The sequence below is a fragment of the Siphateles boraxobius genome, unplaced genomic scaffold (genome assembly GCF_051911475.1).
Source record: "Siphateles boraxobius isolate OS27281-9 unplaced genomic scaffold, OSU_SipBor_1 8, whole genome shotgun sequence".
Taxonomy (NCBI): Eukaryota; Metazoa; Chordata; class Actinopteri; order Cypriniformes; family Leuciscidae; genus Siphateles; species Siphateles boraxobius.
Window position 1 is genome coordinate 39,224,253 of NW_027509208.1, and position 22,321 is coordinate 39,246,573.

At 36.3% G+C, this 22,321-nt stretch overlaps 2 protein-coding genes across 4 annotated transcripts; both read left to right on the forward strand.

Annotated features, from left to right (window-relative positions):
• Positions 1–1,358: 1,358 nt before the first annotated feature.
• prdm1c (PR domain containing 1c, with ZNF domain) lies at positions 1,359–11,702 on the forward strand. Of its 2 annotated transcripts, none has more exons than XM_077219723.1 (7): positions 1,359–1,493; positions 2,500–2,706; positions 5,465–5,587; positions 7,243–7,504; positions 7,820–8,592; positions 9,481–9,609; positions 10,306–11,702. In XM_077219723.1, the coding sequence occupies exons 2-7, from the start codon at positions 2,524–2,526 to the stop codon at positions 10,702–10,704; spliced, it is 1,869 nt and encodes a 622-aa protein (XP_077075838.1). In that variant the 5' UTR covers positions 1,359–1,493; positions 2,500–2,523; the 3' UTR covers positions 10,705–11,702. The 2 variants fall into 2 exon arrangements, with proteins under 2 accessions (XP_077075838.1, XP_077075839.1); XM_077219724.1 differs by having other exon boundaries at positions 1,395–1,499.
• A 59-nt stretch (positions 11,703–11,761) lies between these two features.
• On the forward strand, positions 11,762–22,156 carry xkr5a (XK related 5a). 2 transcript variants are annotated; one of them, XM_077219590.1, is made up of 8 exons: positions 11,762–11,856; positions 12,007–12,194; positions 12,959–13,142; positions 14,402–14,580; positions 15,849–16,061; positions 17,027–17,196; positions 17,403–17,514; positions 18,757–22,156. In XM_077219590.1, exons 2-8 carry the CDS (start codon positions 12,092–12,094, stop codon positions 19,674–19,676), a joined length of 1,881 nt encoding a protein of 626 aa, XP_077075705.1. In that variant the 5' UTR covers positions 11,762–11,856; positions 12,007–12,091; the 3' UTR covers positions 19,677–22,156. The 2 variants fall into 2 exon arrangements, with proteins under 2 accessions (XP_077075705.1, XP_077075706.1); XM_077219591.1 differs by lacking the exons at positions 11,762–11,856; positions 12,007–12,194 and having other exon boundaries at positions 12,965–13,144.
• The last annotated feature ends 165 nt before the right edge of the window (positions 22,157–22,321 follow it).

Sequence of the window (22,321 nt, forward strand, 5' to 3'; positions counted from 1 at the left end):
AGCGCTGAACTCACCACAGCGCCCTCTGCTGGTAGAGTCAGAAACACGCCGGGGACACAATGACGCATGATGAACATTAAAAAATATACTAATTCATATTTATTAGCCATGTTTATTATATGCAGCATATCTGTTTTGTCTGTTGTTTTGGGCAATATATTTTCTTCTATGCACTGTATGGCGCTCGCTGCATCTTCACGTATGTAAACAAACAAAACTCGCGTCTGCGCGCCAAATTCGATGATTTTGATTGAATACCACATTAATTATGTTATGTTTATTACATTAATCATTCAAAATACTTCAGAAGACTTGAAATAATGCACAGGAACCATATAAGCTTCTTTTACGGTACCGTTATGTACTTTTCGGAGCTTGACAGTACGTCCCCTCATCCTTTCCATGAGGGTGAGTAAATGACAGAACACTCTTTATCATTATTTGTGGTTGGTAACTATTTCTTTCACAATGCTTTTGCAAAGCTATGAAAGCCCATTTCTGCCACATAAGTAAAATCATGTTTTGGTTACTCAGTTATGACATAAAAATTCGAAATTATGACATGCTAATTCATAAATGACATACTATATCACAATTATGAGATACATTTTTAAAATTGATGTACTTTTTAGTCAAAATAATGAATAAGTCATAATTACAAGATTAAAAAAGTCGAAACTATAACATGCTAATTCACAAATTACATACTAAGATACAAATTCAAAATTATTATGACATACTGAGTCAAAATTATGAATACGTCAAATATGATTGAAATTTATTTGGAATTGGAAAATATGATATTAAAAGTTGAAATGTTGACCTTCTCTGTTATATTTATTACTTTTTAAGTCAGAAATTCGACCTTTCATCTCATAATTATGACTTAGTATATATATATATATGTATGTATGTATGTATATGTATCATAATTATGATTTACAAAAGCATGTTTTTTCTTATGTGACGGAAAGGGTTTCCATACAAAGTTGTTTGTTTGATTAATTGATTTATTGATTGATTGATTGATTGATTGATTGATTGATTGATTGATTGATACTTAAAATGGATTGTTCTGTAGGTTTTGCAACACATGAATCAAACAAAACTTATAAGAATAATATTTTGTATACATCATGTGTTTTCTTCATTAGAATATACAGTTTTTGTTTCATTTGTAAGCTATCGGCTAAATACGTTTGTTCATTATCTAGCACTGATCATGAGAATTGTATGAACAAAATTAACAGATGTAAAAACAATGACATGTCTGAGATGAAATGCACACTTAAAGAGTGGAAAAGAGCGAGTCAGCGAGACAGACAGAAGGGGAGGAGGGAGATATCAGGGTGGAGTTTGTCAAGTGATGTGTGAATGAAAACGAAGGTTTCTACACATTCAAGAGAGAGAAACAGAGGTAGAGAACTGGACTGCAACCTCCTCATACAGACAGCTGGAGAGAAACGCAAACTGACTCATCTCAAACCATCCCAGTAAGTGTAAGTCTACATTTGACTCTATTTGAACATTGTGTGAGCAGCGTATGAATCAGCTGAAGCTCCGTCTGAAGGAAACCTCTTCAGCTCAGATGTGTTGTGGTCACAGCTCTGTGTGTGAGCGAGAACTCTGCTCTTTTATTGAGTTTCATTCTTACGGGTTTGAATTCCCATATCAAACTGACATGACCTGTACCACCTGTCAAACGTGCGCTTTTGATCAGATCAGAATAAAAAAGATTAGTAAAAAAAAATTTGCATTTCTTAGAGGACACAACATTGTCTCTAAAATCCTTTAGAAGAAATAAATATAGACACAAATGAGACATTTGTTGACTTACAGTACAGTAGAGCTATACAATAAATGTGGAGAGCAGCTGAAGGTTTTTTGCTTGTTTTGATTGCAAAATATTATTGAGACATTATTGGAGAATGTCCATTTGAGCTCCAGTTTCCATTATCAGAACGTTTCTGCAAGATTCTCTCAAAGTTGTGAACTTTAGTTCTTCCAGTAACATTAATAGAACGTTTGTTCAAAGTTATCTGCTCCTTGATAATGTTCTTGAACATTCAGAAATCTCCATAACTTAATGGTAAAGTTATGCAAAGCGTGATTGGAATATATTTTTGTTAGCTTGGTCATTTGAGTGTTGTCTTTTCAATGGCTCATTTTCTTAGGTGACTAGTAAAAGATTCAAGTGTTCAATCACATTCACTTAACTAATGGAAATGTTGTTTAGTTAGTTACTGTAAAGTTAGCAATCACTTAGATTTTGTTCTTTGTTTATATTCAAATGATGAATTTTAATGAAGTCAAATTAGTGAATAATTTATATATATAAACTTCTATTTTAAATCATGCATGTCATTTTTGCCAGTAGCAAGCAGTCAGAACAGCCTAGCGAGTGCATGGGAAATACAGAAAAATAGTTTGAAATTACACTGATTATTATGTGTACCATTTTTCTCTCTGTCTGTCTGTCTGTCTGTCTGTCATACACAGGTATAATCTCAACTCGGTTTTATTATGCCATCAAAAACACTCACCACCACAGCAAACGAGAGCATTGCTGTGCAAACTGAGGAGAGCGTGCATGTGACTCGCACCTGTCATGTTAAAGATCAATGTGAGATGGACCTCGATGAGAGGAAGGAAACCAGAGCTCAGTCATCATTACCCAGAAACCTCAGATTTACACATCACAATCAGGTACACACATACATACATGTACACTGGCTACAAAGATTTATTTGGATGCTTAAATTAAAATAAAATAAATGTAAACTGAAATAAAATACGGGCCAAGCACGAAAAAAGGCATGATGAGTTATACAAGCATGGCTGGGGGCATCAGACCAACTGCAGCAATGAGTAATTAAAGACATTTTTATATGATTTTAGTCAAAATAGCTGAAAAATTGAAAATTCAGTCTGGTATATGCAGGCTGATCATGATCTGAGCCGAGTTTGGTAAAAAATCGGACCAATAGTCTAGGAGGAGTTTGAAAAAGTTGGTTTTCAAAGAAATTCAAAATGGCAGACAACAATTTCAACCAAATATGGCATAATTGCTATCATTGTTCTTGGTATGTATCAAGGAATCTAACAACACAAGTTACATTGAAATAGGCTAAATTAATCAAAAGCTATTAGCATTTTTAGAAATGTCATACTTTTTGGTACTTTAGGTACTTTTTGAGTACCTTCAGGGCATGGTGCTTATGACACAAAATTTAAAATGCTCAAAATGGTCAACAAGGCAAAATTTGGTATCATTCGACTAGATATGCTTCACTGAATCAAAAGAGACCAGTTCTTTGGGCAAACCATTCATATGTTATATATAAACAAACAAAAAATCATATCTCTTGACCAGTAGGTGGCGCTGTGCCAAAACTCTGCAAGTTGCCTCAGGTAATGCTTGAAATTACATGTACCAAGTTTGGTCTTATTACTCAAAATCATTGCGGAGATACAGCCTCATTTTGGCGTGCTCTTGTTCAAATTCGTTTGCCCGTTATTCGAGAACGGTTTGGTTTTTCGAAAATCTTTTAATGGTTTTTCGCCATTAGCCAATTTTGGTGAAACCTTTCATGCAGGTGGACGACTGGCGAGTTAGAGAGTTAGTGCTCTGGGCTGTGTCCGAAATCTCCCTATACCCTTAAATAAAGCACTATTTGAGGGGACAGTCATTAGTAATGGTGTCCGAAACCATAGTTAAAATTATCGAGTGCACTCATTCAATCCCATAATGCACCACAATAATGAGTGTACAAATGATGTACGCTCAACTGCTATCATCATTTTCCCATGAACGGTTCTATGGGCTGCCATAGACTTCAAGAGAGGAAGAAGAAAAAGAAGAAGAAAATATTTTCATGCTCAGATTATTTAGATTAACTTGATGTAGTAAAATAACTCAAATTAAATAAATAACTAAATAAACAAATGTAAACTGTAAAAAATGGCAAAAAACACCAAAACATTACTCAAAATGTAGCCAAAATTAAAATGAAATAACAACGGCATGTCATAAAACATTAAAGGCTAGGGCACTTGAGAATTTAGAAAATATAAAAAGCTATTTTTTCATGGCTATGACATTTTGAAAACATTCACATGTAACCGCACACCAACGCACTGCGAATAATACGATTTTTTTTGGTTGCGGCTAATAAGCAGCTAATAAGCCTTCATCAGGGTGTCTGGGACGCTGCTATGTCATTGCGTTAGGTACAAAATATTCAAGTATCAATTCATTGTAAATAACGATATCACAAGCACACGTTTCAAGTAAGACAGATTTCCAAGATTTGAAATGATAAACAAATACATGTGTGATAATGTGATGAACTCTGCTATGGACCTGAAGAGAACTGACTTTATACATCCACTAAACTCACTAAAACACATTTCACATTTAATTGCTCTTGCACAAATATGCTCTATATTTCAAAGTATTCACTGTAAGGTGAATTTACAGTTAAGACCCGAGGACCAGATATGATGAATGAAGACCGGGAGTCAGAGATGCAATCAATTAAAGAACATTTTACTGAAGAATAATTTGCAGGTTCATCAGCAGAAGTTAGCTTCACACTCAGCAAGGAGTTTGTAGGCCGTTCTGCGTACACACTTATTACAGCAGGAATTATACTCTCACACGGGTCACTAAACTGCGTCGTCACGTGGGGTTTTGATTGGTTAAAGGCATAGATAAACAAAGGGACCAACTGATGTCACAAATCTGAGTTTCTATGCTCTAGTTTGTTCATCAGCTGTTCATTTCATCTCCCCTGTGTGCCAGTTGCTCACCTCACGATCAAAGGATACTCACACACACACACACACACACACACACACACACACACACACACACACACACACACACACACACACACACACACACACACACACTTCAAGCTCTAGGTCTGATCAGGAAACTTTTTTCCTAAACATACTGATGTACTTTCTCTCAGTGAGAGGTCTAGACAATATTCGTCATTATTCCCTTGTGATTGAAGATGAAAAGTAGAGTAAATGCTTTGTCTGTGAATTGGTCATGTAGGAGACATAACATAGGCTGCCATGGTCAGCTAGAAAAGTAAATATATGTTTTAACATGTATTGGGTGCTTCTCTCAAAAACAGGGAGAGAGCATGTTCAGTGAACAGACATGGATTTCTATAACTACTAAATCTCATAAACTTGAAGATGTCATTCAAATCATTTAATATTTAGAAGGATAAATATTGATAAACAATTTAATTACAAACCATTCAAAAGGATTTTGAAGTGGCATAACAAAGCAACATTTAAAAAGATATTTACAAGGCACTTTAATCGGAGACAGACCTATCTGAGTAGTCATCTGTAGTCTGGGCTTAATTTATCACAACACACATTGGTTTTGCTGCAATTAGTTTTTATGCAATGCTTTTCTGATTTTCTGCATTTGTGTTGTTAGAAGGTGCTGGGTGTTTTCACCAGAGAGGTCATTCCTGTAGGGACCCGGTTCGGCCCGCTGCAGGGAGAACATCTCCACCCTGAAGACATATCTGCAAACATCAACCGGAAACACATCTGGATGGTACGTCAACAGATGTGCAAGCAAGCAAGAAAGAAAGAAAGATAAGAAGTGTGTGTGTGTGTCTGTTTTTGTGAGATCGAAAACCATTCTGAGTCATTGAGGTTCATATTTACAAGTCATGTTTCAGGGTAGTGTGTGCTCATGTTGGGTTTCTCTGACGCACCTCTCCTCGCTTACATGTGCCAGTAAAGCTACACACTCGTAGCTCACACACTGACTCAGCAAGGAAGTGGCTGAAAGGAGCTCGCACACACACACAAACCGAGAACAAGGTTCCCGGAAAACCTTAATAGATCATTCTGCTGCATTTGTTGCTCCATTGATTTCACACTTCAGAAATTAAGTCAATATTTTTGATGCTTAAATTCATTTTAGAATTTAGAAATTAATGGGGCAAAATTCTAAATGAATGGGGCAAAATTATTCACACAATTCTAAATGTCAAATTGTCAAAATTTAAACATGCAATATTATGGTTTTAATATATATTATATATATAAATATGATAGTGCATTTTTAAAGAAATTAATACTGTTATTTAGCAAGGATGCATTAAATTGCTAAAAGAGACAGTAAAGACATTTATAATGTTACAAAAGTTTTCAAATCTTTTCAAATAAATGCTTTTCTTTCAAACTTTCTATTAATGAAAGAATCATATAAAATGATGATTCCACAAAAATATGAAGCAGCACAACTGTTTTCTACATTGATAATTATTAGAAATGTTTTGTGAGCCGCAAATCATCATATTAGAATGATTTCTGAAGGATCATGTGACACTGAAGACTGGAGTAATGATGCTGAAAATTCAGAAATGCACCACAGGAATAAAATACATTTTAAAAATATTTAAATAGAAAACAGCTATTTTAGCTTGTAATAATATTTCATAACATCAATCTTTTTACAGTATTTTTTATCAATTAAATGTGGCCTTGGTGAGCAGAAGAGACATTTGAATGGTACTATACAGTATGTTAATGATTATATGTAGATTAAATAGTATTTGGCATAGAATAATTCAATGCAATACCAAATATACACCCATATAAATATAAATAAAAATGCCCTTGAAATTTGAATCTAGAGGGCTAAATATTATTTCTCTAAATAGAAATGAATTTTTTCTCTCTATATGACTACAACGCATGCAAAGTAAATTCAATAATGTGCAAGTCTAATCTCTTAAGTTCAATATTAGACAGGATGAACTAAACTGAAAAAAGAAAGAGAGAATGAGAGAGACAGAGAGAGAGAAACAGGTGTCATCAGGTCAAACGGACGGGCTGTTCAACCAGCAGCTCACAGACTGAATCAACAACTAAACCACAACCTCTCACTTTCACACAGTCGCTCGCACAAATAGAGTTGCACTTTAAATCTGAGAGCAAAAGCCTAATGGTATGCGGTTTCATTTCCTAAACTCTTCAGAATTCTTATTAGTGGTGTTTGCTGAGCATCTATTTATAATGCTCATACCAACATAAAAATGTTGCAAAAATGCAAAAAAAAAATGTTGGATGCATGTTGGATGGATGATAAAAAAAGCAACAAAAAAAAAATCACATTGAAAAGGTTCACTTGATACTTTAATGCATAATTATGAATCTTCTGTTAAAATGTCAATACTGATTTTTTTTCTTCTTGCTAAGATCTTCTCGGAGGGGCGTTTACATCACTTCCTGTTTTGTGAGGATGAGAGTGACTGCAATTGGATGTGGTTTGTAAATTCTGCTCCGTCTCCTTGGCAACAGAATCTTGCCGGATTCCAAATTGGAATTCAGGTATACTTCTATGCAGTGAAGGATCTAATGCCGGGGGAGGAGCTACTAGTGGGGCGGAGCTTAGAATACAAGTGGCCAATGAGCACCAGCCTCACAACTCCCTGTCTGAAGCAGCCACCTCCAACACACCGTGAGTGACAGCCACAACCAATTTCATGCTATTCTGATTGTTAAGACTACTATACAAACACATTGAATAAATGTATTTTATTTTATTAATAATATATTTTGCTGCTTAATGGGATTACAGCCATAAATTGAATTTAAATTGCTTTAATTTCATTGGAAAGACTGTTTCCCCATGTGATGGCTGTGTATTTGTCATAATGGTTCTTTTATTTTGAATCGTTTTAAACTTTCTTGTTAAATATATTATATAAGTTTTTTTCTTTTCTTTTGTTTTAATCATTCTCTCAAATGTTTTCTGAATCATTTCCTGCTTTAGCTCATTCTCAAGATAAAGATCAAGTGAGGAAGAGAAAGAGAGGTTATACCGTCACTGAGATCCTGGATCTGAATCCCTGGACTGAACATCACATTCAAACTCCGCTTATCAGACCATCTAAATATTGGGAAAAAGTGACCAGAGACCTGCAGAATCTTAAATTACCTCCATCTTTGATGACTGATAGCGTCTCTGACATTCCTTTAAACATAGGTGGACATGTATACACCCCTGCTATCCCACAATCCTCTATGCCAAGGTATATATGGCCTATTATTCAACATGTTCCTTCACATCAGCCAATGGGAATTGGCCGAACAACAGCACACATGTCCCATAATATTCCCCTCCCACCAATCCAGATGTATCCATCCCTTTTGAGTCAAATATTCAAAGAGAATAACCTTTCTTTAGCGTTGACCAATAGAGGCGACTTCAAAATTGATGTGAGAGACTCTACAATGAGAGAGACGAAACATAAAGAGTTAACAAAGATGTCACAAAACCAACCACCAACACTCAGCTATGCAACCGATCCCTCTCCTGGTGAAGTATCCGATGCGGATGACATCACAGCCAAGAGAGACTCACCTGAGATGTGTGTGGCTTCCCCAGGTGTCTCCTCTTCCTCCGTCACACACGCCACAGAGTCTCAGAAGAGACAGACTGTAGGGTACAAGGCTTTACCGTATCCACTGCAGAGACAGAACGGAAAGATCCAGTATGAATGTAATGTGTGCGGGAAGAACTTCGGTCAACTGTCAAACCTGAAGGTACGTGGATTCTTTTCTTTTGTGAATCGCTACAGTGTGAGTGGTTCAATAAAAGATGTCCGAGATGATGATTTAATTATTTTTACTTACTTATATTAATAATATCATTTAATGTTGTATATATATACATATATATATATATATATATATATATATATATATATATATATACGTATTATGGAGCCCCTAATGGTGATGGAATAAAATATGAGATGGGAAGAAAAATTCCCCAGTGAAAATTTGCTTTTGCTCGCAAAACTTTTGAGTTTCTCAGGGGAACGCAAAATTTTTGTGCAAGAAATCAAACGCATTGAAATAAAATAAAAAAATGTCATTTTTCGGAATATATACTCTGGTTTTTGAAATGTGTCTCTTCTGCTCACCAGGGCTGCATTTATTTGATCAAAACTACAGTAAAAACATTAATATTGTGAAATATTATCACAATTTGAAATGACTGTTTTCTAATTTTATTATATTTGAAAAATTTATTTATTCCTGTGATCAAAGCCGAATTTCATCATCATTAGTCCAGTCTTCAGTGTCACATGGTCCTTCAGAAATCATTCTAATATGATGATTTGCTGCACAAGAAACATTTATTATTATTATTATTATCATCAATGTTGAAAACAGTTGTGCTGCTTCAAATTTTATGTGTAATCTTTAATCATTTTTTTCAGGATTATTTGATGAATAAAAAGTTCAAAGGAACAGCATTTATTTGAAATATAGTTTTAACATTATAAATGTCTTTACTGTCACTTTTGATTAATTTAATACATACAGTACTTGCTAAATAAAAGCATTTTAAAGAAATTTAAATTTCTTTAAAACAATAAAATCTTACTTACTGTATTTAATATTTCTTTTTTAACAAATGTCCAGGTGCACTTGAGGGTTCACAGTGGTGAGAAGCCGTACAGGTGTGAGATCTGCAGAAGGAATTTCACCCAGCTGGCTCACCTTCAGAAGCACATCCAGGTTCATACGGGAGAGAAACCACACGAGTGCCATGTAAGAACACACAGAGGATCATATCATTGCTTTCTAGGGCCCTGTTTACACCTGGTATTAAGATGCTTTTTGTTCGATCGGATCACAAGTGGACGACACTAAATACAGCTGTAAACAGGGTTTAACAATTTTTGAGCTTGTCCACTTTTGACCACTTCCATGTGGCTGACACAAGAGACCGTCTACTCTCCTCCTACTGACCTGATACGTAAAAATAATGGGAAGCGTGCTAGACAAATGGGATTGAAACTGTGTTGGCTGGAGACCCAAATTTGGTTTGAAGATGAAAACATACCAAGCACAATGTTCTCTCACCATTCCTGATGTCTAACACACACTCACAGCGTTCGGCTGGTCTTGTGAATGTCAGAGCAGAAACTAAAGCTGATGCTCTCCGTGTGTTTTTCTGTTTTCTCCGGCCGTGTTCATATGTAAATTGCGTCTAGTTATTTTTATTATTTTGTCCATTTGATCAAAAGATCTGAAGAAGCCCATAAATTTACCTGTCCATAGACATTTACCTGCCCTCGAATAAATCAGGACGGGAGTGTTTGAAAGTGGACAAAAGAAACGGATTAAAACACCAGGTGTAAACAGTGATCTGATCAGCCAAAACGCATTTTAATACCAGAGTAAACAACAGGGCCTAGGAGAGACAAAGGAGATGTAATTTTCTGTGCTGTGTCTCATGTGCAGGTGTGTAACAGGCGTTTCAGCAGCTGCAGTAACCTGAAGACTCACCTGCGCCTGCACTCAGGTGAGCGCCCGTACGTGTGTAAGCAGTGTCCCTCCCGCTTCACCCAGCACATCCACCTGCGCCTCCACAGACGCCTGCACGCCACCCCACGCTCACACCAGTGCCCGCAGTGCCCTCGCAGGTACACACACCTGTGCAGCCTACAGATCCACCGCCAGCAGTTCTGTCCCGCCTCCAGCGGCACAGGCTCCGCCTCTCAGCTGGACTCAGCCAATGACGAGATCGAGAGGTTCGACCTCAGCGAAGGTGCAGAGATCCTTGAGTTTGATATGGAGGCGGAGTCTATAAAGAGGATGTGTCAGGTGATCTGGACTCAGGTGCATGCTGGTCGGGAGTAGATCAGGTCCAAATAATACAAGAATGAATTGTCCATGCGACCCTCTTTTCTCTAAAGGTTTTCAACAAGAAGGTGATATTTTTAAGAGATGCTGATTTCCTGTTTTATAGTTTTATATATTATACATATTTTTAGTTGTTTTTGTTTGTACTTGACTGGCTTATCATTTAAAAAATGTATTTAAACTATTCTGTTAATTATATACACTACCATTCAAACGTTTAGGGTCAGAAATTAATACTGTTGAAATGAATTAATACTTTTAATCTGTAAGGATGTATTAAATTGACCAAAAGCAACAGTAAATACATTTAAACATAGATTTCTGATTCAAATGAATGCTGTTCTTTTGAACTTTCTATTTATCAAAGAATTCTGAAAAGATGTACTGTGTCTACAAAAATATTAAGCAGCAGAACTGTTTTCAACAATGATAATGATTTCTGAAGGATCATGTGACACTGAAGACTGGAGTAATTATGCTGAAAATTCAGCTCAATATATATTTAAATAGAAAACAGCTTTGAAAATTTGAAATGGTAATAAAATTGACCCCAAACTTTTGAAAGGTAGTGATTGCCGTTCAACAGTATACACTTTATTAAATTTTGTATATTTGAATAATGTTTTGCTTTATGTTTAATTTTTCTAACTAAAACTCCAAAATGATAATATTTTTTGTGATATCTGTTAATTGAACAAGTGAACACAATAAAACCACACAAATATGCTCTCCGATAAGAGTTGACTATATGATAATGGTATATTTTAAGTATGAACCATTCTCAGGGCAAGAGTATTTTCATAAATGTCAAGCTGGAGAAAGCTGGCAAGTATTTTATATGTTGTAAATATATATAATTTATTAGTGCAATATCTGTTACCCAAAGCAGTGGTTTAATATTTGTATATGATGTATTTTCAATTTGTGCTATATCTGGATTTTCTTTCATGCTTTGCTATTTAAACAACCATTAAATAGACTATACTAGATTTAAATACATGTGTTACGTTTTTTTTTTTAAACCTAAGGGGTGTGTGTGTGTCCAGCGGATATCACGTTTCTCTTGTGTTGTCCAACAAAACAGCATCTGTTTGAAAAACAGGGGGGACACAGTTACACCTACACACAAACAGATACACGCAACCATAGGTAGGACTATATAGAATGTCACATAATTGCAGAATTACACTAAAATAAGACAAATCCATCTATTATTTATACAACGACATGGATGTATTAGCGTTTGCGCGTCACTGTCTCTTTAATGGTCCAGAAGCATGACGTCAGATATTTTGACAGGACGACGGAGAGGAATAACCGGATCCTCCGCTGACAACAACAAACACACAGATGTGTCGAGCAACGCTGCGTCCCGGTCGCTGAGATGCCGGTAACGGAGCGGAGAGGACGCGACGCGTGGTCGAGCTGCTGGCGCGTGCTTCTGCTCGCTGCGTCCGCGCTCGTACTGCTGGCGGAGAGAGCGGCGCGTGAGTGACCTTATACCGCATCACAGGTGCATCTTATGCACCCCATAGATACATTACATTATAACGAACGTTACCGTATCCATTTACCAAGATATTTACATAATACTCCAAGATCATTCAAAGAATACCATGATGACACTATTATTACATGTCCAAAATCCATAATACGACTAGAAAAATGGTATTACTACATGTCTGAAATACCATGTTACCGTACCTGTTCAAACATGTTAAAACCATGGTATTCTTTGGTACCCTGTCTAAAATATTCTATATATATAGAGGTAAATATAGAGGAATATATATATATATATATATATATATATATATATATATATATATATATATATATATATATATATATATATATATAATAGCCAGTATAAAAGACAATAAAATAATTATATGTATATAATATTTACTTTGAATCAAGTTGAACATTTTTCATGTCCTATCCACTGTAAGATATTGTTACATGTATAATACTGGACAGAAACATTTAATTAACTAATGTGCAATTAAGGGCAATTTTCAAAATAAATATTGTTCCGATGCAGCGTTAGAGATTAAGGGATCCGTGGAACAGAAATGACAGATTACTGGATTGTTTCTATCATATCACAGTTTAACCTGGATTTACAGAGTTATATTATCTGATCCCATTTCACTGCTCTTTTGTTTGAGATAATCTCATAGAATTCAAAATCATATTGAAGTGCACATATGTAGATGTTAGGTAACAGGTGTTCTGTGTTGTTCCTCAGTGATCTCCTGTGTGGGCTTCTACCTGTGGCAGGAGGAGCTGAGCTTGGCCGGTCTGACCTTTGCCCTCTTGTTACCGGGGTCAATGGTGCAGGTGTTGAGTTTCAGATGGTACAGGGCCGACGGAGACAAACGCACCAGCCACAATTTCATCATACACACTCTTCACCTGGGAATCTTCAAAAGGTGTGTGTGTGTGTGTGTGTCTTTGTTTGTGCTTCTAAAGGAATAATATCTTAAGAAACTACAATTTAGTTCATTTACTCAAGGGCTTTTTTGTCAGCCGAACCCCAGATGTAAAATATTTACTTGAGTACCCCCTGAGAATTTGAGTTAATATATCATTAAGTGGTAATACTTTACAATTGGTTTCCATTAGTGCGTTAGTAAATGCGTTAATTAACAATGATCATTAAATTTGTTGCAGTATTTATTAATCTTTGTTAACGTTAGTTAATAGAAATACAACTGTTGTCAGCTCGTTAGCTGGGGCCTATTAATGTTAACAGAAACAACTTTTGATAATGTTTTAGTAAATGTTTTAGAAATTAACATAAATTATGATTAATAAATGCTTTAGAAGTGTTACCAATTAATTTAATAACGCATTTACATGTTCACGGTTCTCTGATGTCGTTAATGGTCAGATACTAACAGATCAAATATTTGATCTCATTTTAATAGGCTAAGTGTTTTATTTTGATCATTTTCTCAAATCTTTAATATGGGGCTACACGACTTGGCAAAAAAATATATTTTGCAGTTATTTTGTCATATATTGTGATTTGAACTGCGATATGACATTTAATTTCATATGAAAATAATACCTATATATCTAAAAGTATATTTATAACTTATATTGCGATTTTAATTCAATTAATTGTGCAGCCCCATTTTCTTTATTTTAATTTTACATTCAGTTTAATGAATTATTAGCTTTTCATCAACTCATTAACCACCTGCAGTTCCCTCACAAATCACCATTTAGGAAAACCTGACTTATTCAAATTATCTCATGTTGTTCTGTCTTTTATTTGGATAAACCGATCCTTGAAGATTTGATGAGAACAAAACTTGAAGTGAATTGAGCTGAATAATGACACTATCGTCTCCTGCTTTATAGCTCAATTCATGTTTTTCAAAATTGATAAAGTTTGCAACACCGACACTGAATTGAATCAACATTGAACTCAAGCTCAATAACGACACTATTGCCTTCTGTAGAGCTGTCTATTGCTGAATATAACTCGTTTCATAATGGATGAACTTTTACACAGTTATTGAACTGAACTAAATCAACACTTTACTGACTCTACAGTATTTGAATTTGTCTCATATTTGATTAATTTTACCTTCCTGTTAATACTGTGAAGCTGCTTTGAAACAATCTGTATTGTATAAAGCGCTATATAAGTAAAGCTGACTTGATGTGTGTTGTGTGTCAGATTTTGGGATTGCAGTGTGTGTGAATGGACCGCTCAGGGCTCGTCGCATGCGAAGGAAGTGATGCGGCAGGCGGATGTGTCTGCGTTGCGTCTGCTGGAGGTCTTTCTGATGACGTTACCTCAGACGCTCCTGCAGACGTACGCTCTCAGCGTTACCGGCTACGGCCTCTCGTCTCCGGGTCAGTCCTGAGCTCAGTTACACAGAAACCATGCATTGCACTTTCAAACATGGATAAGCATAATTTGCGGGTGGGACATGTCCCCAGTCCCCACCACTTTTTGCCAGGGTCGATATTGTCCCCACCTCTTTTTGAAGTTCGTTTGTTAAATAAGAGGCGATCTAATGTTGAAATATGTTTTTTGTTTTTTTAATCAAGCAGAGTGCTCGTTGCCGTTGCTATCAGTGGCGCGGATACAGTGTTCTCTAATGCGCGATCGGACGCACACGGTCTTCACACGGACGCGCGCTTCAATCTATCGCTTAAAGGGATAGTTCACCCAAAAATGCAAATTCTGAGAGAATAAATATTGAGAAATTCACACAGAAGGAAATGAATAGTTGAAATAAAGTCGTTATTTTTGTTTGTTTTTGCGCACAAAAAGTATTCTCGTCGCTTGATAAACTTAAGATTGAGCCACTGTAGTCACTTGGACTATTTTAACGATGTTTTTAATAACTTTTCGGGGAACAAGTTTCAATCCCTTAGAAGCCTATGAAGGAGTGATCCAGCTCTCAGATTTAATCAAAAATATTTTAATTTGTGTTCCGAAGATGAACGAAGGTCTTACGGGGTTGGAACAACATGAGGGAGAGTAAATACTGACAGAATTTTCATTTTTGGGTGAACTATCCCTTTAACGCCATTGAGGAGACTATTCGTTCCGGTGAAATCACAAAACAAAATGCACACAAACGTGTCCCTGCTTGATATACAACCACTGATGAACATATTCGGTTTTATTAGAAAAGAAAAATGATACGAGTGCGGATTAGAACCCGGAAATTGACACGCTTGGCAAAAGTTTTACCGCAAGACCATTAACACACTATGTATGGCTACACAGCCAGGAAATCCAACCGTGAAAATTATCGGCACAAACAGTATATAGTCATAGTTCTCATTAAACGACAAATTAAGCCCAGTGTACTATTAAAATAGATTTCTGGACATAATGTTATTTTTTTTTTAAAAATAGTTAGCCTATTGTACACATTACCCCCCCCCCCCCCCCCCCTTACGAACGCACACACGCACGGACACACACACACACACAAACACACACACACACACACACACACACACACACACACACACACACACACACACACACACACACACACACACACACACACACACAGACAGACAGACAGACCTGTCCTACCCAATTTTTAAAACAAAGTTACGCCACTGCAAACATGTATAGATAACCGTGTGTGTTTTTGCAGTGGCTCTGTGCGATGGCGTGTGTTTGCTCTCACTGTCCTGGGCGCTGGTGCTCTACGGTCGGGCCTGTTGTTTGATCCGTCCGGGACATTTGCAGATGCCACCAGCAGCGCTCCTGTGCCAGCTCCTGTGGAGGACGGGCATGTTAGCCGCCCGCTTCACCAGCCTCGCCCTGTTCACTCGCACCTTCGGCTGCTGGGTCATCGGGGTCGTGGGTGAGTCTGCATGAAGATCAGAGATGTGCATGCTCACGTTTTGTTTGTAAATTACCAATGATATATCTGAAGTGATGTACAATTTGTCAGTAAGATTTTTTTTTGGTTACACTTTACTTTTTAATTTACTTATTAATCTTTGTTCATCTTGGGTAATAAAAATACAACTGTTCATTTTTGTTCACAGTGAATTAACTAATGTTAACAAATACAACTTTTGATTTTAATAATAATTCATGCTAACTAAATTTGTTAACTAATGAAACCTTATTTTAAAGTGTTAAAATTTTTTAAAAGAAATTCATACTTTTATTCAGCAAGGGAATGCTACTTTTATTAAAAGTGACGGTAAAGACATTTATAATGTTACAAAAAATTATATTTCAAATAAATGCTTTTCTTTCTATTTATCAAAGAATCCTGAAAGAAATTCACAGCTTACACAAAAATATTAAGCATGTTTTCTGTTTTCAACATTAATATTAATAATAAATAATTCTTGAGCATCAAATCATCATATTAGAATGATTTCTGAAGGATCATGTGACACTGAAGACTGGAGTAATGATGCTGAAAATTCAGCTTTGATCACAGGAATAAAAACAATTTTAACATATATTAAAATACAAAACGTTTAGTTTAAATTGTAATAATATTATACAATATTACTGTAAAAAAATCTTATTGACCACAAACTTTTGAATGGAAGTATATGATTTCATGCTAAAATAGTCTGCACAAATAATATTAACACTATTTTTAGGACCTTTCATTGTGTTGTACTGTGACATTATTTATTGACAATTAAGTGCAACCCCCCCCCCCAAACCCCCCCCCCCCCCCCCCCCCCAGCTTATGAACAGCCTCTCTAGCATGCTGTCAGTTGCCACACACAATAATATTACTGACTCATCCCTCAATTTGTGTACAATAAGTGTCTTAATCTTTGTCTCATGTTCTCCCAGCGTCTCATTGGTTGATGGCTGCGCTGTGGTTGGTCTCCCAGCAGACTGATATATATGTGGGTCACTGGTCATGGCGTGTGTTTAACATCATTCTGGGAGGCATACATGTGTTCCTGTTTCTCAACGTGAAGGACGGACCGTCCCGGTTCCGGATGGCAGGATTCTATACGGTACAAACACACAATCTTAATGAGAGCGTGAGATATATTTATTGAGGATCTGTGCTAATAATGTTTTGATCTGTTTTTCTGGACTGTTTACACCATCAGAAACACTCTCTCATAATCTAAGAGCCTTTGAAGGAGTAGTTAATGCAGAATTTGGAGCTGTTCCTTTAAGCATCGAGTGACCGCTCTGTTGTTTCTGTGCTGTGTAGGTGATGCTGCTGGAGAATCTTACACTGCTATTGGCTTCATCTGACATCCTAACTGATGCATCATGGGATAGCCTGATCGTCCCCACTGCGGTGCTGTGCAGCTTTCTGCTTGGTGAGAGTTTGTGTGTGTGTGTGTGTGTGTGTGTGTGTATTGAGCGCATGATAGTAAGACAGATCTCAATAACAAAGGTGTCATATTGTGAGAGTATTGTGTCATAGTGTCCGGTGCGTTTTTCATTATTCTGTATAGGGTTTGATCATTTACACTGAATTAAAAGTATTTTTCCCCTAAACATATTCCATTTAATAAAAAACTGGTGATGTGTTTAACTTTGTAAATCTTTGTGTGTAAAATAACTGGTATGACGCAAAAGTAAAAATGCTCTTTTATGAATAACCACACATTTGTATGCTCAACTTTTTTTTATTAAAAAAGCCAATTGCTTTACAACACAATCGAATCTTCCTTTTTCTGAAATTTACCATTGTAAATGATAAATTCAAGTACTATACCATACACATTGAAATACCGTGCAAAATACCATAGAGACTAATATGGTTAAATAAGAGTAAGAGCTGTTTGAAACCACTGGCATCAAAAAGATACTAAACCATTCAAAAGTTTGAGGTCACTAATATTTTTTTAATGTTTTGGAAAAAAATGTCTCTTATTCTCATCAAGGCTGATAGCCTTGAAAATGAAAATGAAGTAAAAACAGTAATATTGTGAAATATTATTGCAATTTTAAAATAACTGTTTTCTATGTGAATATATGTTAAAATGCTGAATATTTAGCATAATTCATCAGTGTTCAGTGTTACATGCTTCATATTTTTGTGATCACACACCGACATTGTTTTCAGGATTTCAGTTCAAAAGAGCAGAATTTATTTAAAATAGAAATCTTTTGAAATTAATACAGAACTGAAAGTCCACTTTCATAGGCAACTATATTACATAAAAATATTATATGATTTCACTGTGGATTAAATATTAAAATGACAAATATTTAAAGTTCGATAGGAAAATGTGCGAAACTAAATAGATAAAAGACTGGTTAAAGAATTAATAACATTAACATTATTAAATCATTAAAATGAAATCATTATATAAAATGTATGTTATTTTAATACATTAATAGAGTCATTTATAAAATTATTGTTAGATACATATTTAATAAGAAGAAAAATACAGGCAACTCTTGAATAAAGTGATCAAAGGGATTCATTTCGGAACATCTGCAGTGCAAATATGAATTTGTCTGCAATAGATGCATAACTGCTCCTCCTCCAGTAACACTTGCATTTGATCTTTTTCAGCTAAATTACATCTATTCCTCTCTATCTTTCTCAGGTTTGACATCCCTGATGTTGTACTATCGTTTCCTGCATCCCAAATCCACTGAAATCTCTCAGGGTTTGCGTCAGCGGGGACACATGGGCCGAGAGTGTCTTCAGCAGGGCAATTCATCCTTCTCTCTGGGGGACAAAAGTCTTCCTCCGGCCCCTCTTCCCATCCTCTTCCCATCCTCTCACGCTTCCTTCTCCCTCTCGGGGATTCCTGGGTCTCTCCTGGAGCATCCCGGGAGCTGTGGTGTGAAGCTGGATGGCGAGTGCCGGCACCATCACTGGCTGCTGATCCGTCTCGCCCTGAAAACCGGAGACCCGGCAAAGATTAACGGGGCGTACGGGGCGGGGGGAGTATCCGGGATACTGATGGTGGATCGGAAGGGGGAAATCATCGAAGACGGGTGTGTGTCCTCCTCGGAAAGCCGTGACGACACGATGGCCGACTGCAGGGAAGAGTTTGAGAGCGTGAGCGAAGCGAGAGAGGAACCGGATGAGGATGACAGTCTGGAAATGCAGAGCCCATTAGAGTCGCCCGTCTCCGAGTGCAAGAGGAGCTCGCCGGAGGGCAAGTCTGTGTTTGGGGACAGTCCTGAACACAATTACTGCCCCACCGAATCCAGCTCCACTATATACTTCAGCGCCGACCCACAATCCCCGAGCAGCTCCAGTAACCCGCGTCTGGACCGCGAGACGGCCTTCGCTTTTGGCTCTGGAACCGGGCTGGAGACACTGGACGAGCTGAGTCCCATTTCCATAGACGGCGGGATGCACAGGGATCTCGTCCGGGGGCTTCTGGGCCGAGCGGGACCCTGCTACACCTCTGCTCCCGGACTGAACGGAGAGAGTTCGGGAAGCCACCTCAGAGGCCCCCGACGACAGGTGGTTCTGTCCTGCAGGGGTCCGGAAGAGGACGGTGGGTTTTAACAGCATTTACTATACCAACTTTAAGGGGCGTTCACACTGACAGAGATTTTCCAGTGTGAAAGTTCCGAGGCAACATGTCTTGAACTTTATGCAAATGAGCTTCAATGGCAACTACCAATGAGAGTGAAGATGCAGGAGGAGGAGGAGGAGTTAATGTTGTTGTGAATGTTTCACTGTTCTGTGCAATTTGTCTTTGGCCACATTCAGGGATATCATTTTAAAATAATAATGTGTTGAACACTTGTTTGGTAGGCTATTTATCTTGTCCATGATGTGATATATTATACGCTGCTGCAATTTTTATGCTCTTTCCCCTCCAGAATGTGAAGTGGCAGGAAAACAGATTTGTTGTCACATAAAATATATATTTAAAATATATACATGACTTTTGAAAAGTTTGGGGTCTGTAGATTTTTGAAATGCATCTCTTCTGCTCACCAAGGCTGCATTTATCTGATCAAAAATACAGTAAAAACAGTAAGATTGTGAAATATTGTTATATTTTAAGATAACCGTTTTGTATTTGAATATATGTTAAAATGTAATTTATTCCTGTTATCAAAGCTGAGTTTTTAGCATCATTACTCCAGTCTTCAGTGTCAAATGATCCTTCAGAAATCATTCTAATATGATGATTTATAATAACATTTCTTATTATTATCATCAATAAAAACAGTTGAGCAGCTTCATATTTTTGTGGAAACTGATACATTTTAGGATTCTTTGATCAGTAGAAAGTTCAAAAGAACAGCATTTATTTGAAATTTACATTTTTTCTAACATTATAAATGCCTTTACTGTCACTTTTAATTAATTTAATGCATCCTTGCTGAATAAAAGTGTTCATTTCTTTAAAAAGAAATTCTGACCCCAACATTTTGTAAAAATATATGCATAAAAAATATAATAATAGTTTTACGGGCAACTTACAGCCGCTTCCTCCAGTGATCAGTGTCAGTGTGAATGAACAGGGCATTACCGGTAATTCATAAAATACAAACAGCTGGAACATAAAACTTGAACCTAGATATTTAAGACATTATAATTGAATAAAACATTCAGACTTATGTAGATAACTTTTAAAAGTTTACTTTTCTTTTGTTCTGTTTTTAGTTATCTCACTGTCTATCTGTTTATGTTCAGAATGGAATACTTGTGTGCACAAATAACTAACATTAAATAATTAACATTATTATCACATGACCTCATCACATTGCTTGTTATATTAAGCGGCGTACAGTTATCTCAGAAATAAAAATTATTTCAGTTTGTTATTTTACTTTTTTAATCCAGTTATTTGACAAAATGTTGTAACTACTTTCAGTCAAAACAAACAATAATTTAAAAAGATGAAAACTTCATCTGTGTATATATGCCATTCTGAACATAACCAGTAAAAATCCACATGCTGTTGGTCTGAGCTGAAAGCACAATCTTCCTAAACTGTGTGTGTGTGTGTGTGTGTGTGTGTGTGTGTGTGTGTGTGTGTGTGTGTGTGTGTGTGTGTGTGTGTGTGTGTGTGTGTGTGTGTGTGTGTGTGTGTGTGTGTGTGTGTGTGTGTGTGTGTGTGTGTGTGTGTGTGTGTGTGTGTGTGTTCTGTTTAAATTCTGTCCTCTCAAACTGTGATGTAATTCCACTCTTATGAAGGGCTGTGGTCTGGTTTATTATTCATTGGTGTATATTGCCTGAATGATACAGACATAAATAGAGACAAAACTCATCTTGGATCATATCTGCATTATAGCATTAGAACCACCATAGATTATGATTATTATATTTAGATTATATATTTGGTCCACTGCTCCACATGCTTACATTTTTGCTTATTTTTGGTTTTTCATTTAAAGCATAGGCCAATTTTGTTTGAGTTTTTAATTTCCTTTTGTATTTTTTCAAGCTTCAAAAACTAACATCAACCTTAAAGTAATATGTATTTAATCTAAACATCTAAACCTGTTTCATTTTTTTTTAAATAATTGATTTGTTCATTACGCATTTATAAAGCTGATGCATGGTTCTACTGTAAAAGCTGGGGGTTTTTTGGAGCTCATCTTTACAGAGTAGTAAAAACGAAAGAAAAAAATTATATGTATGATATTTGCCTTGGATAAGAATGGTCATAATGTTTCAGGGGTATTTTAGTGAGTATCCACTGGAGTGTTTTTTCACTTTTTGAAGTGCTCACTGTGTGTGTGTTTTATTTCCATTGTTTTTCATTAAAGCATTTTGAGCGTGTGTTTACTATCTAATAATTGTTATTTGCATGCATTTTTCTGAAGGATGACTGTGTGCTTAAACAGTAGTGATGGGTAATTTCCCCTAAGGCAGGTCAATATTTGCAATAATTTCTAAGCAAATTCAGCAATTTAATTATAGCGATTAGCTGATATTGTGAATGATAGTTTGTTTGATTTTACTGGATGTGGGTTGTTTGCTCTTATGGTGAATTCCATTTCTTCATTAAATTAATTTCACAAGAACCATGAACGTGTCTTAATATATCTCTCGCACTTATTTCTCCACTTGTGAAATAAGTCATTAAGCTTATTTTTATCTATACTGCTGCTGCACACAGAAAATATTAGTCATTAATAAAATTGAAGGAAGAAATAGCCTATTACACAATGGAAACTATATGACTAATA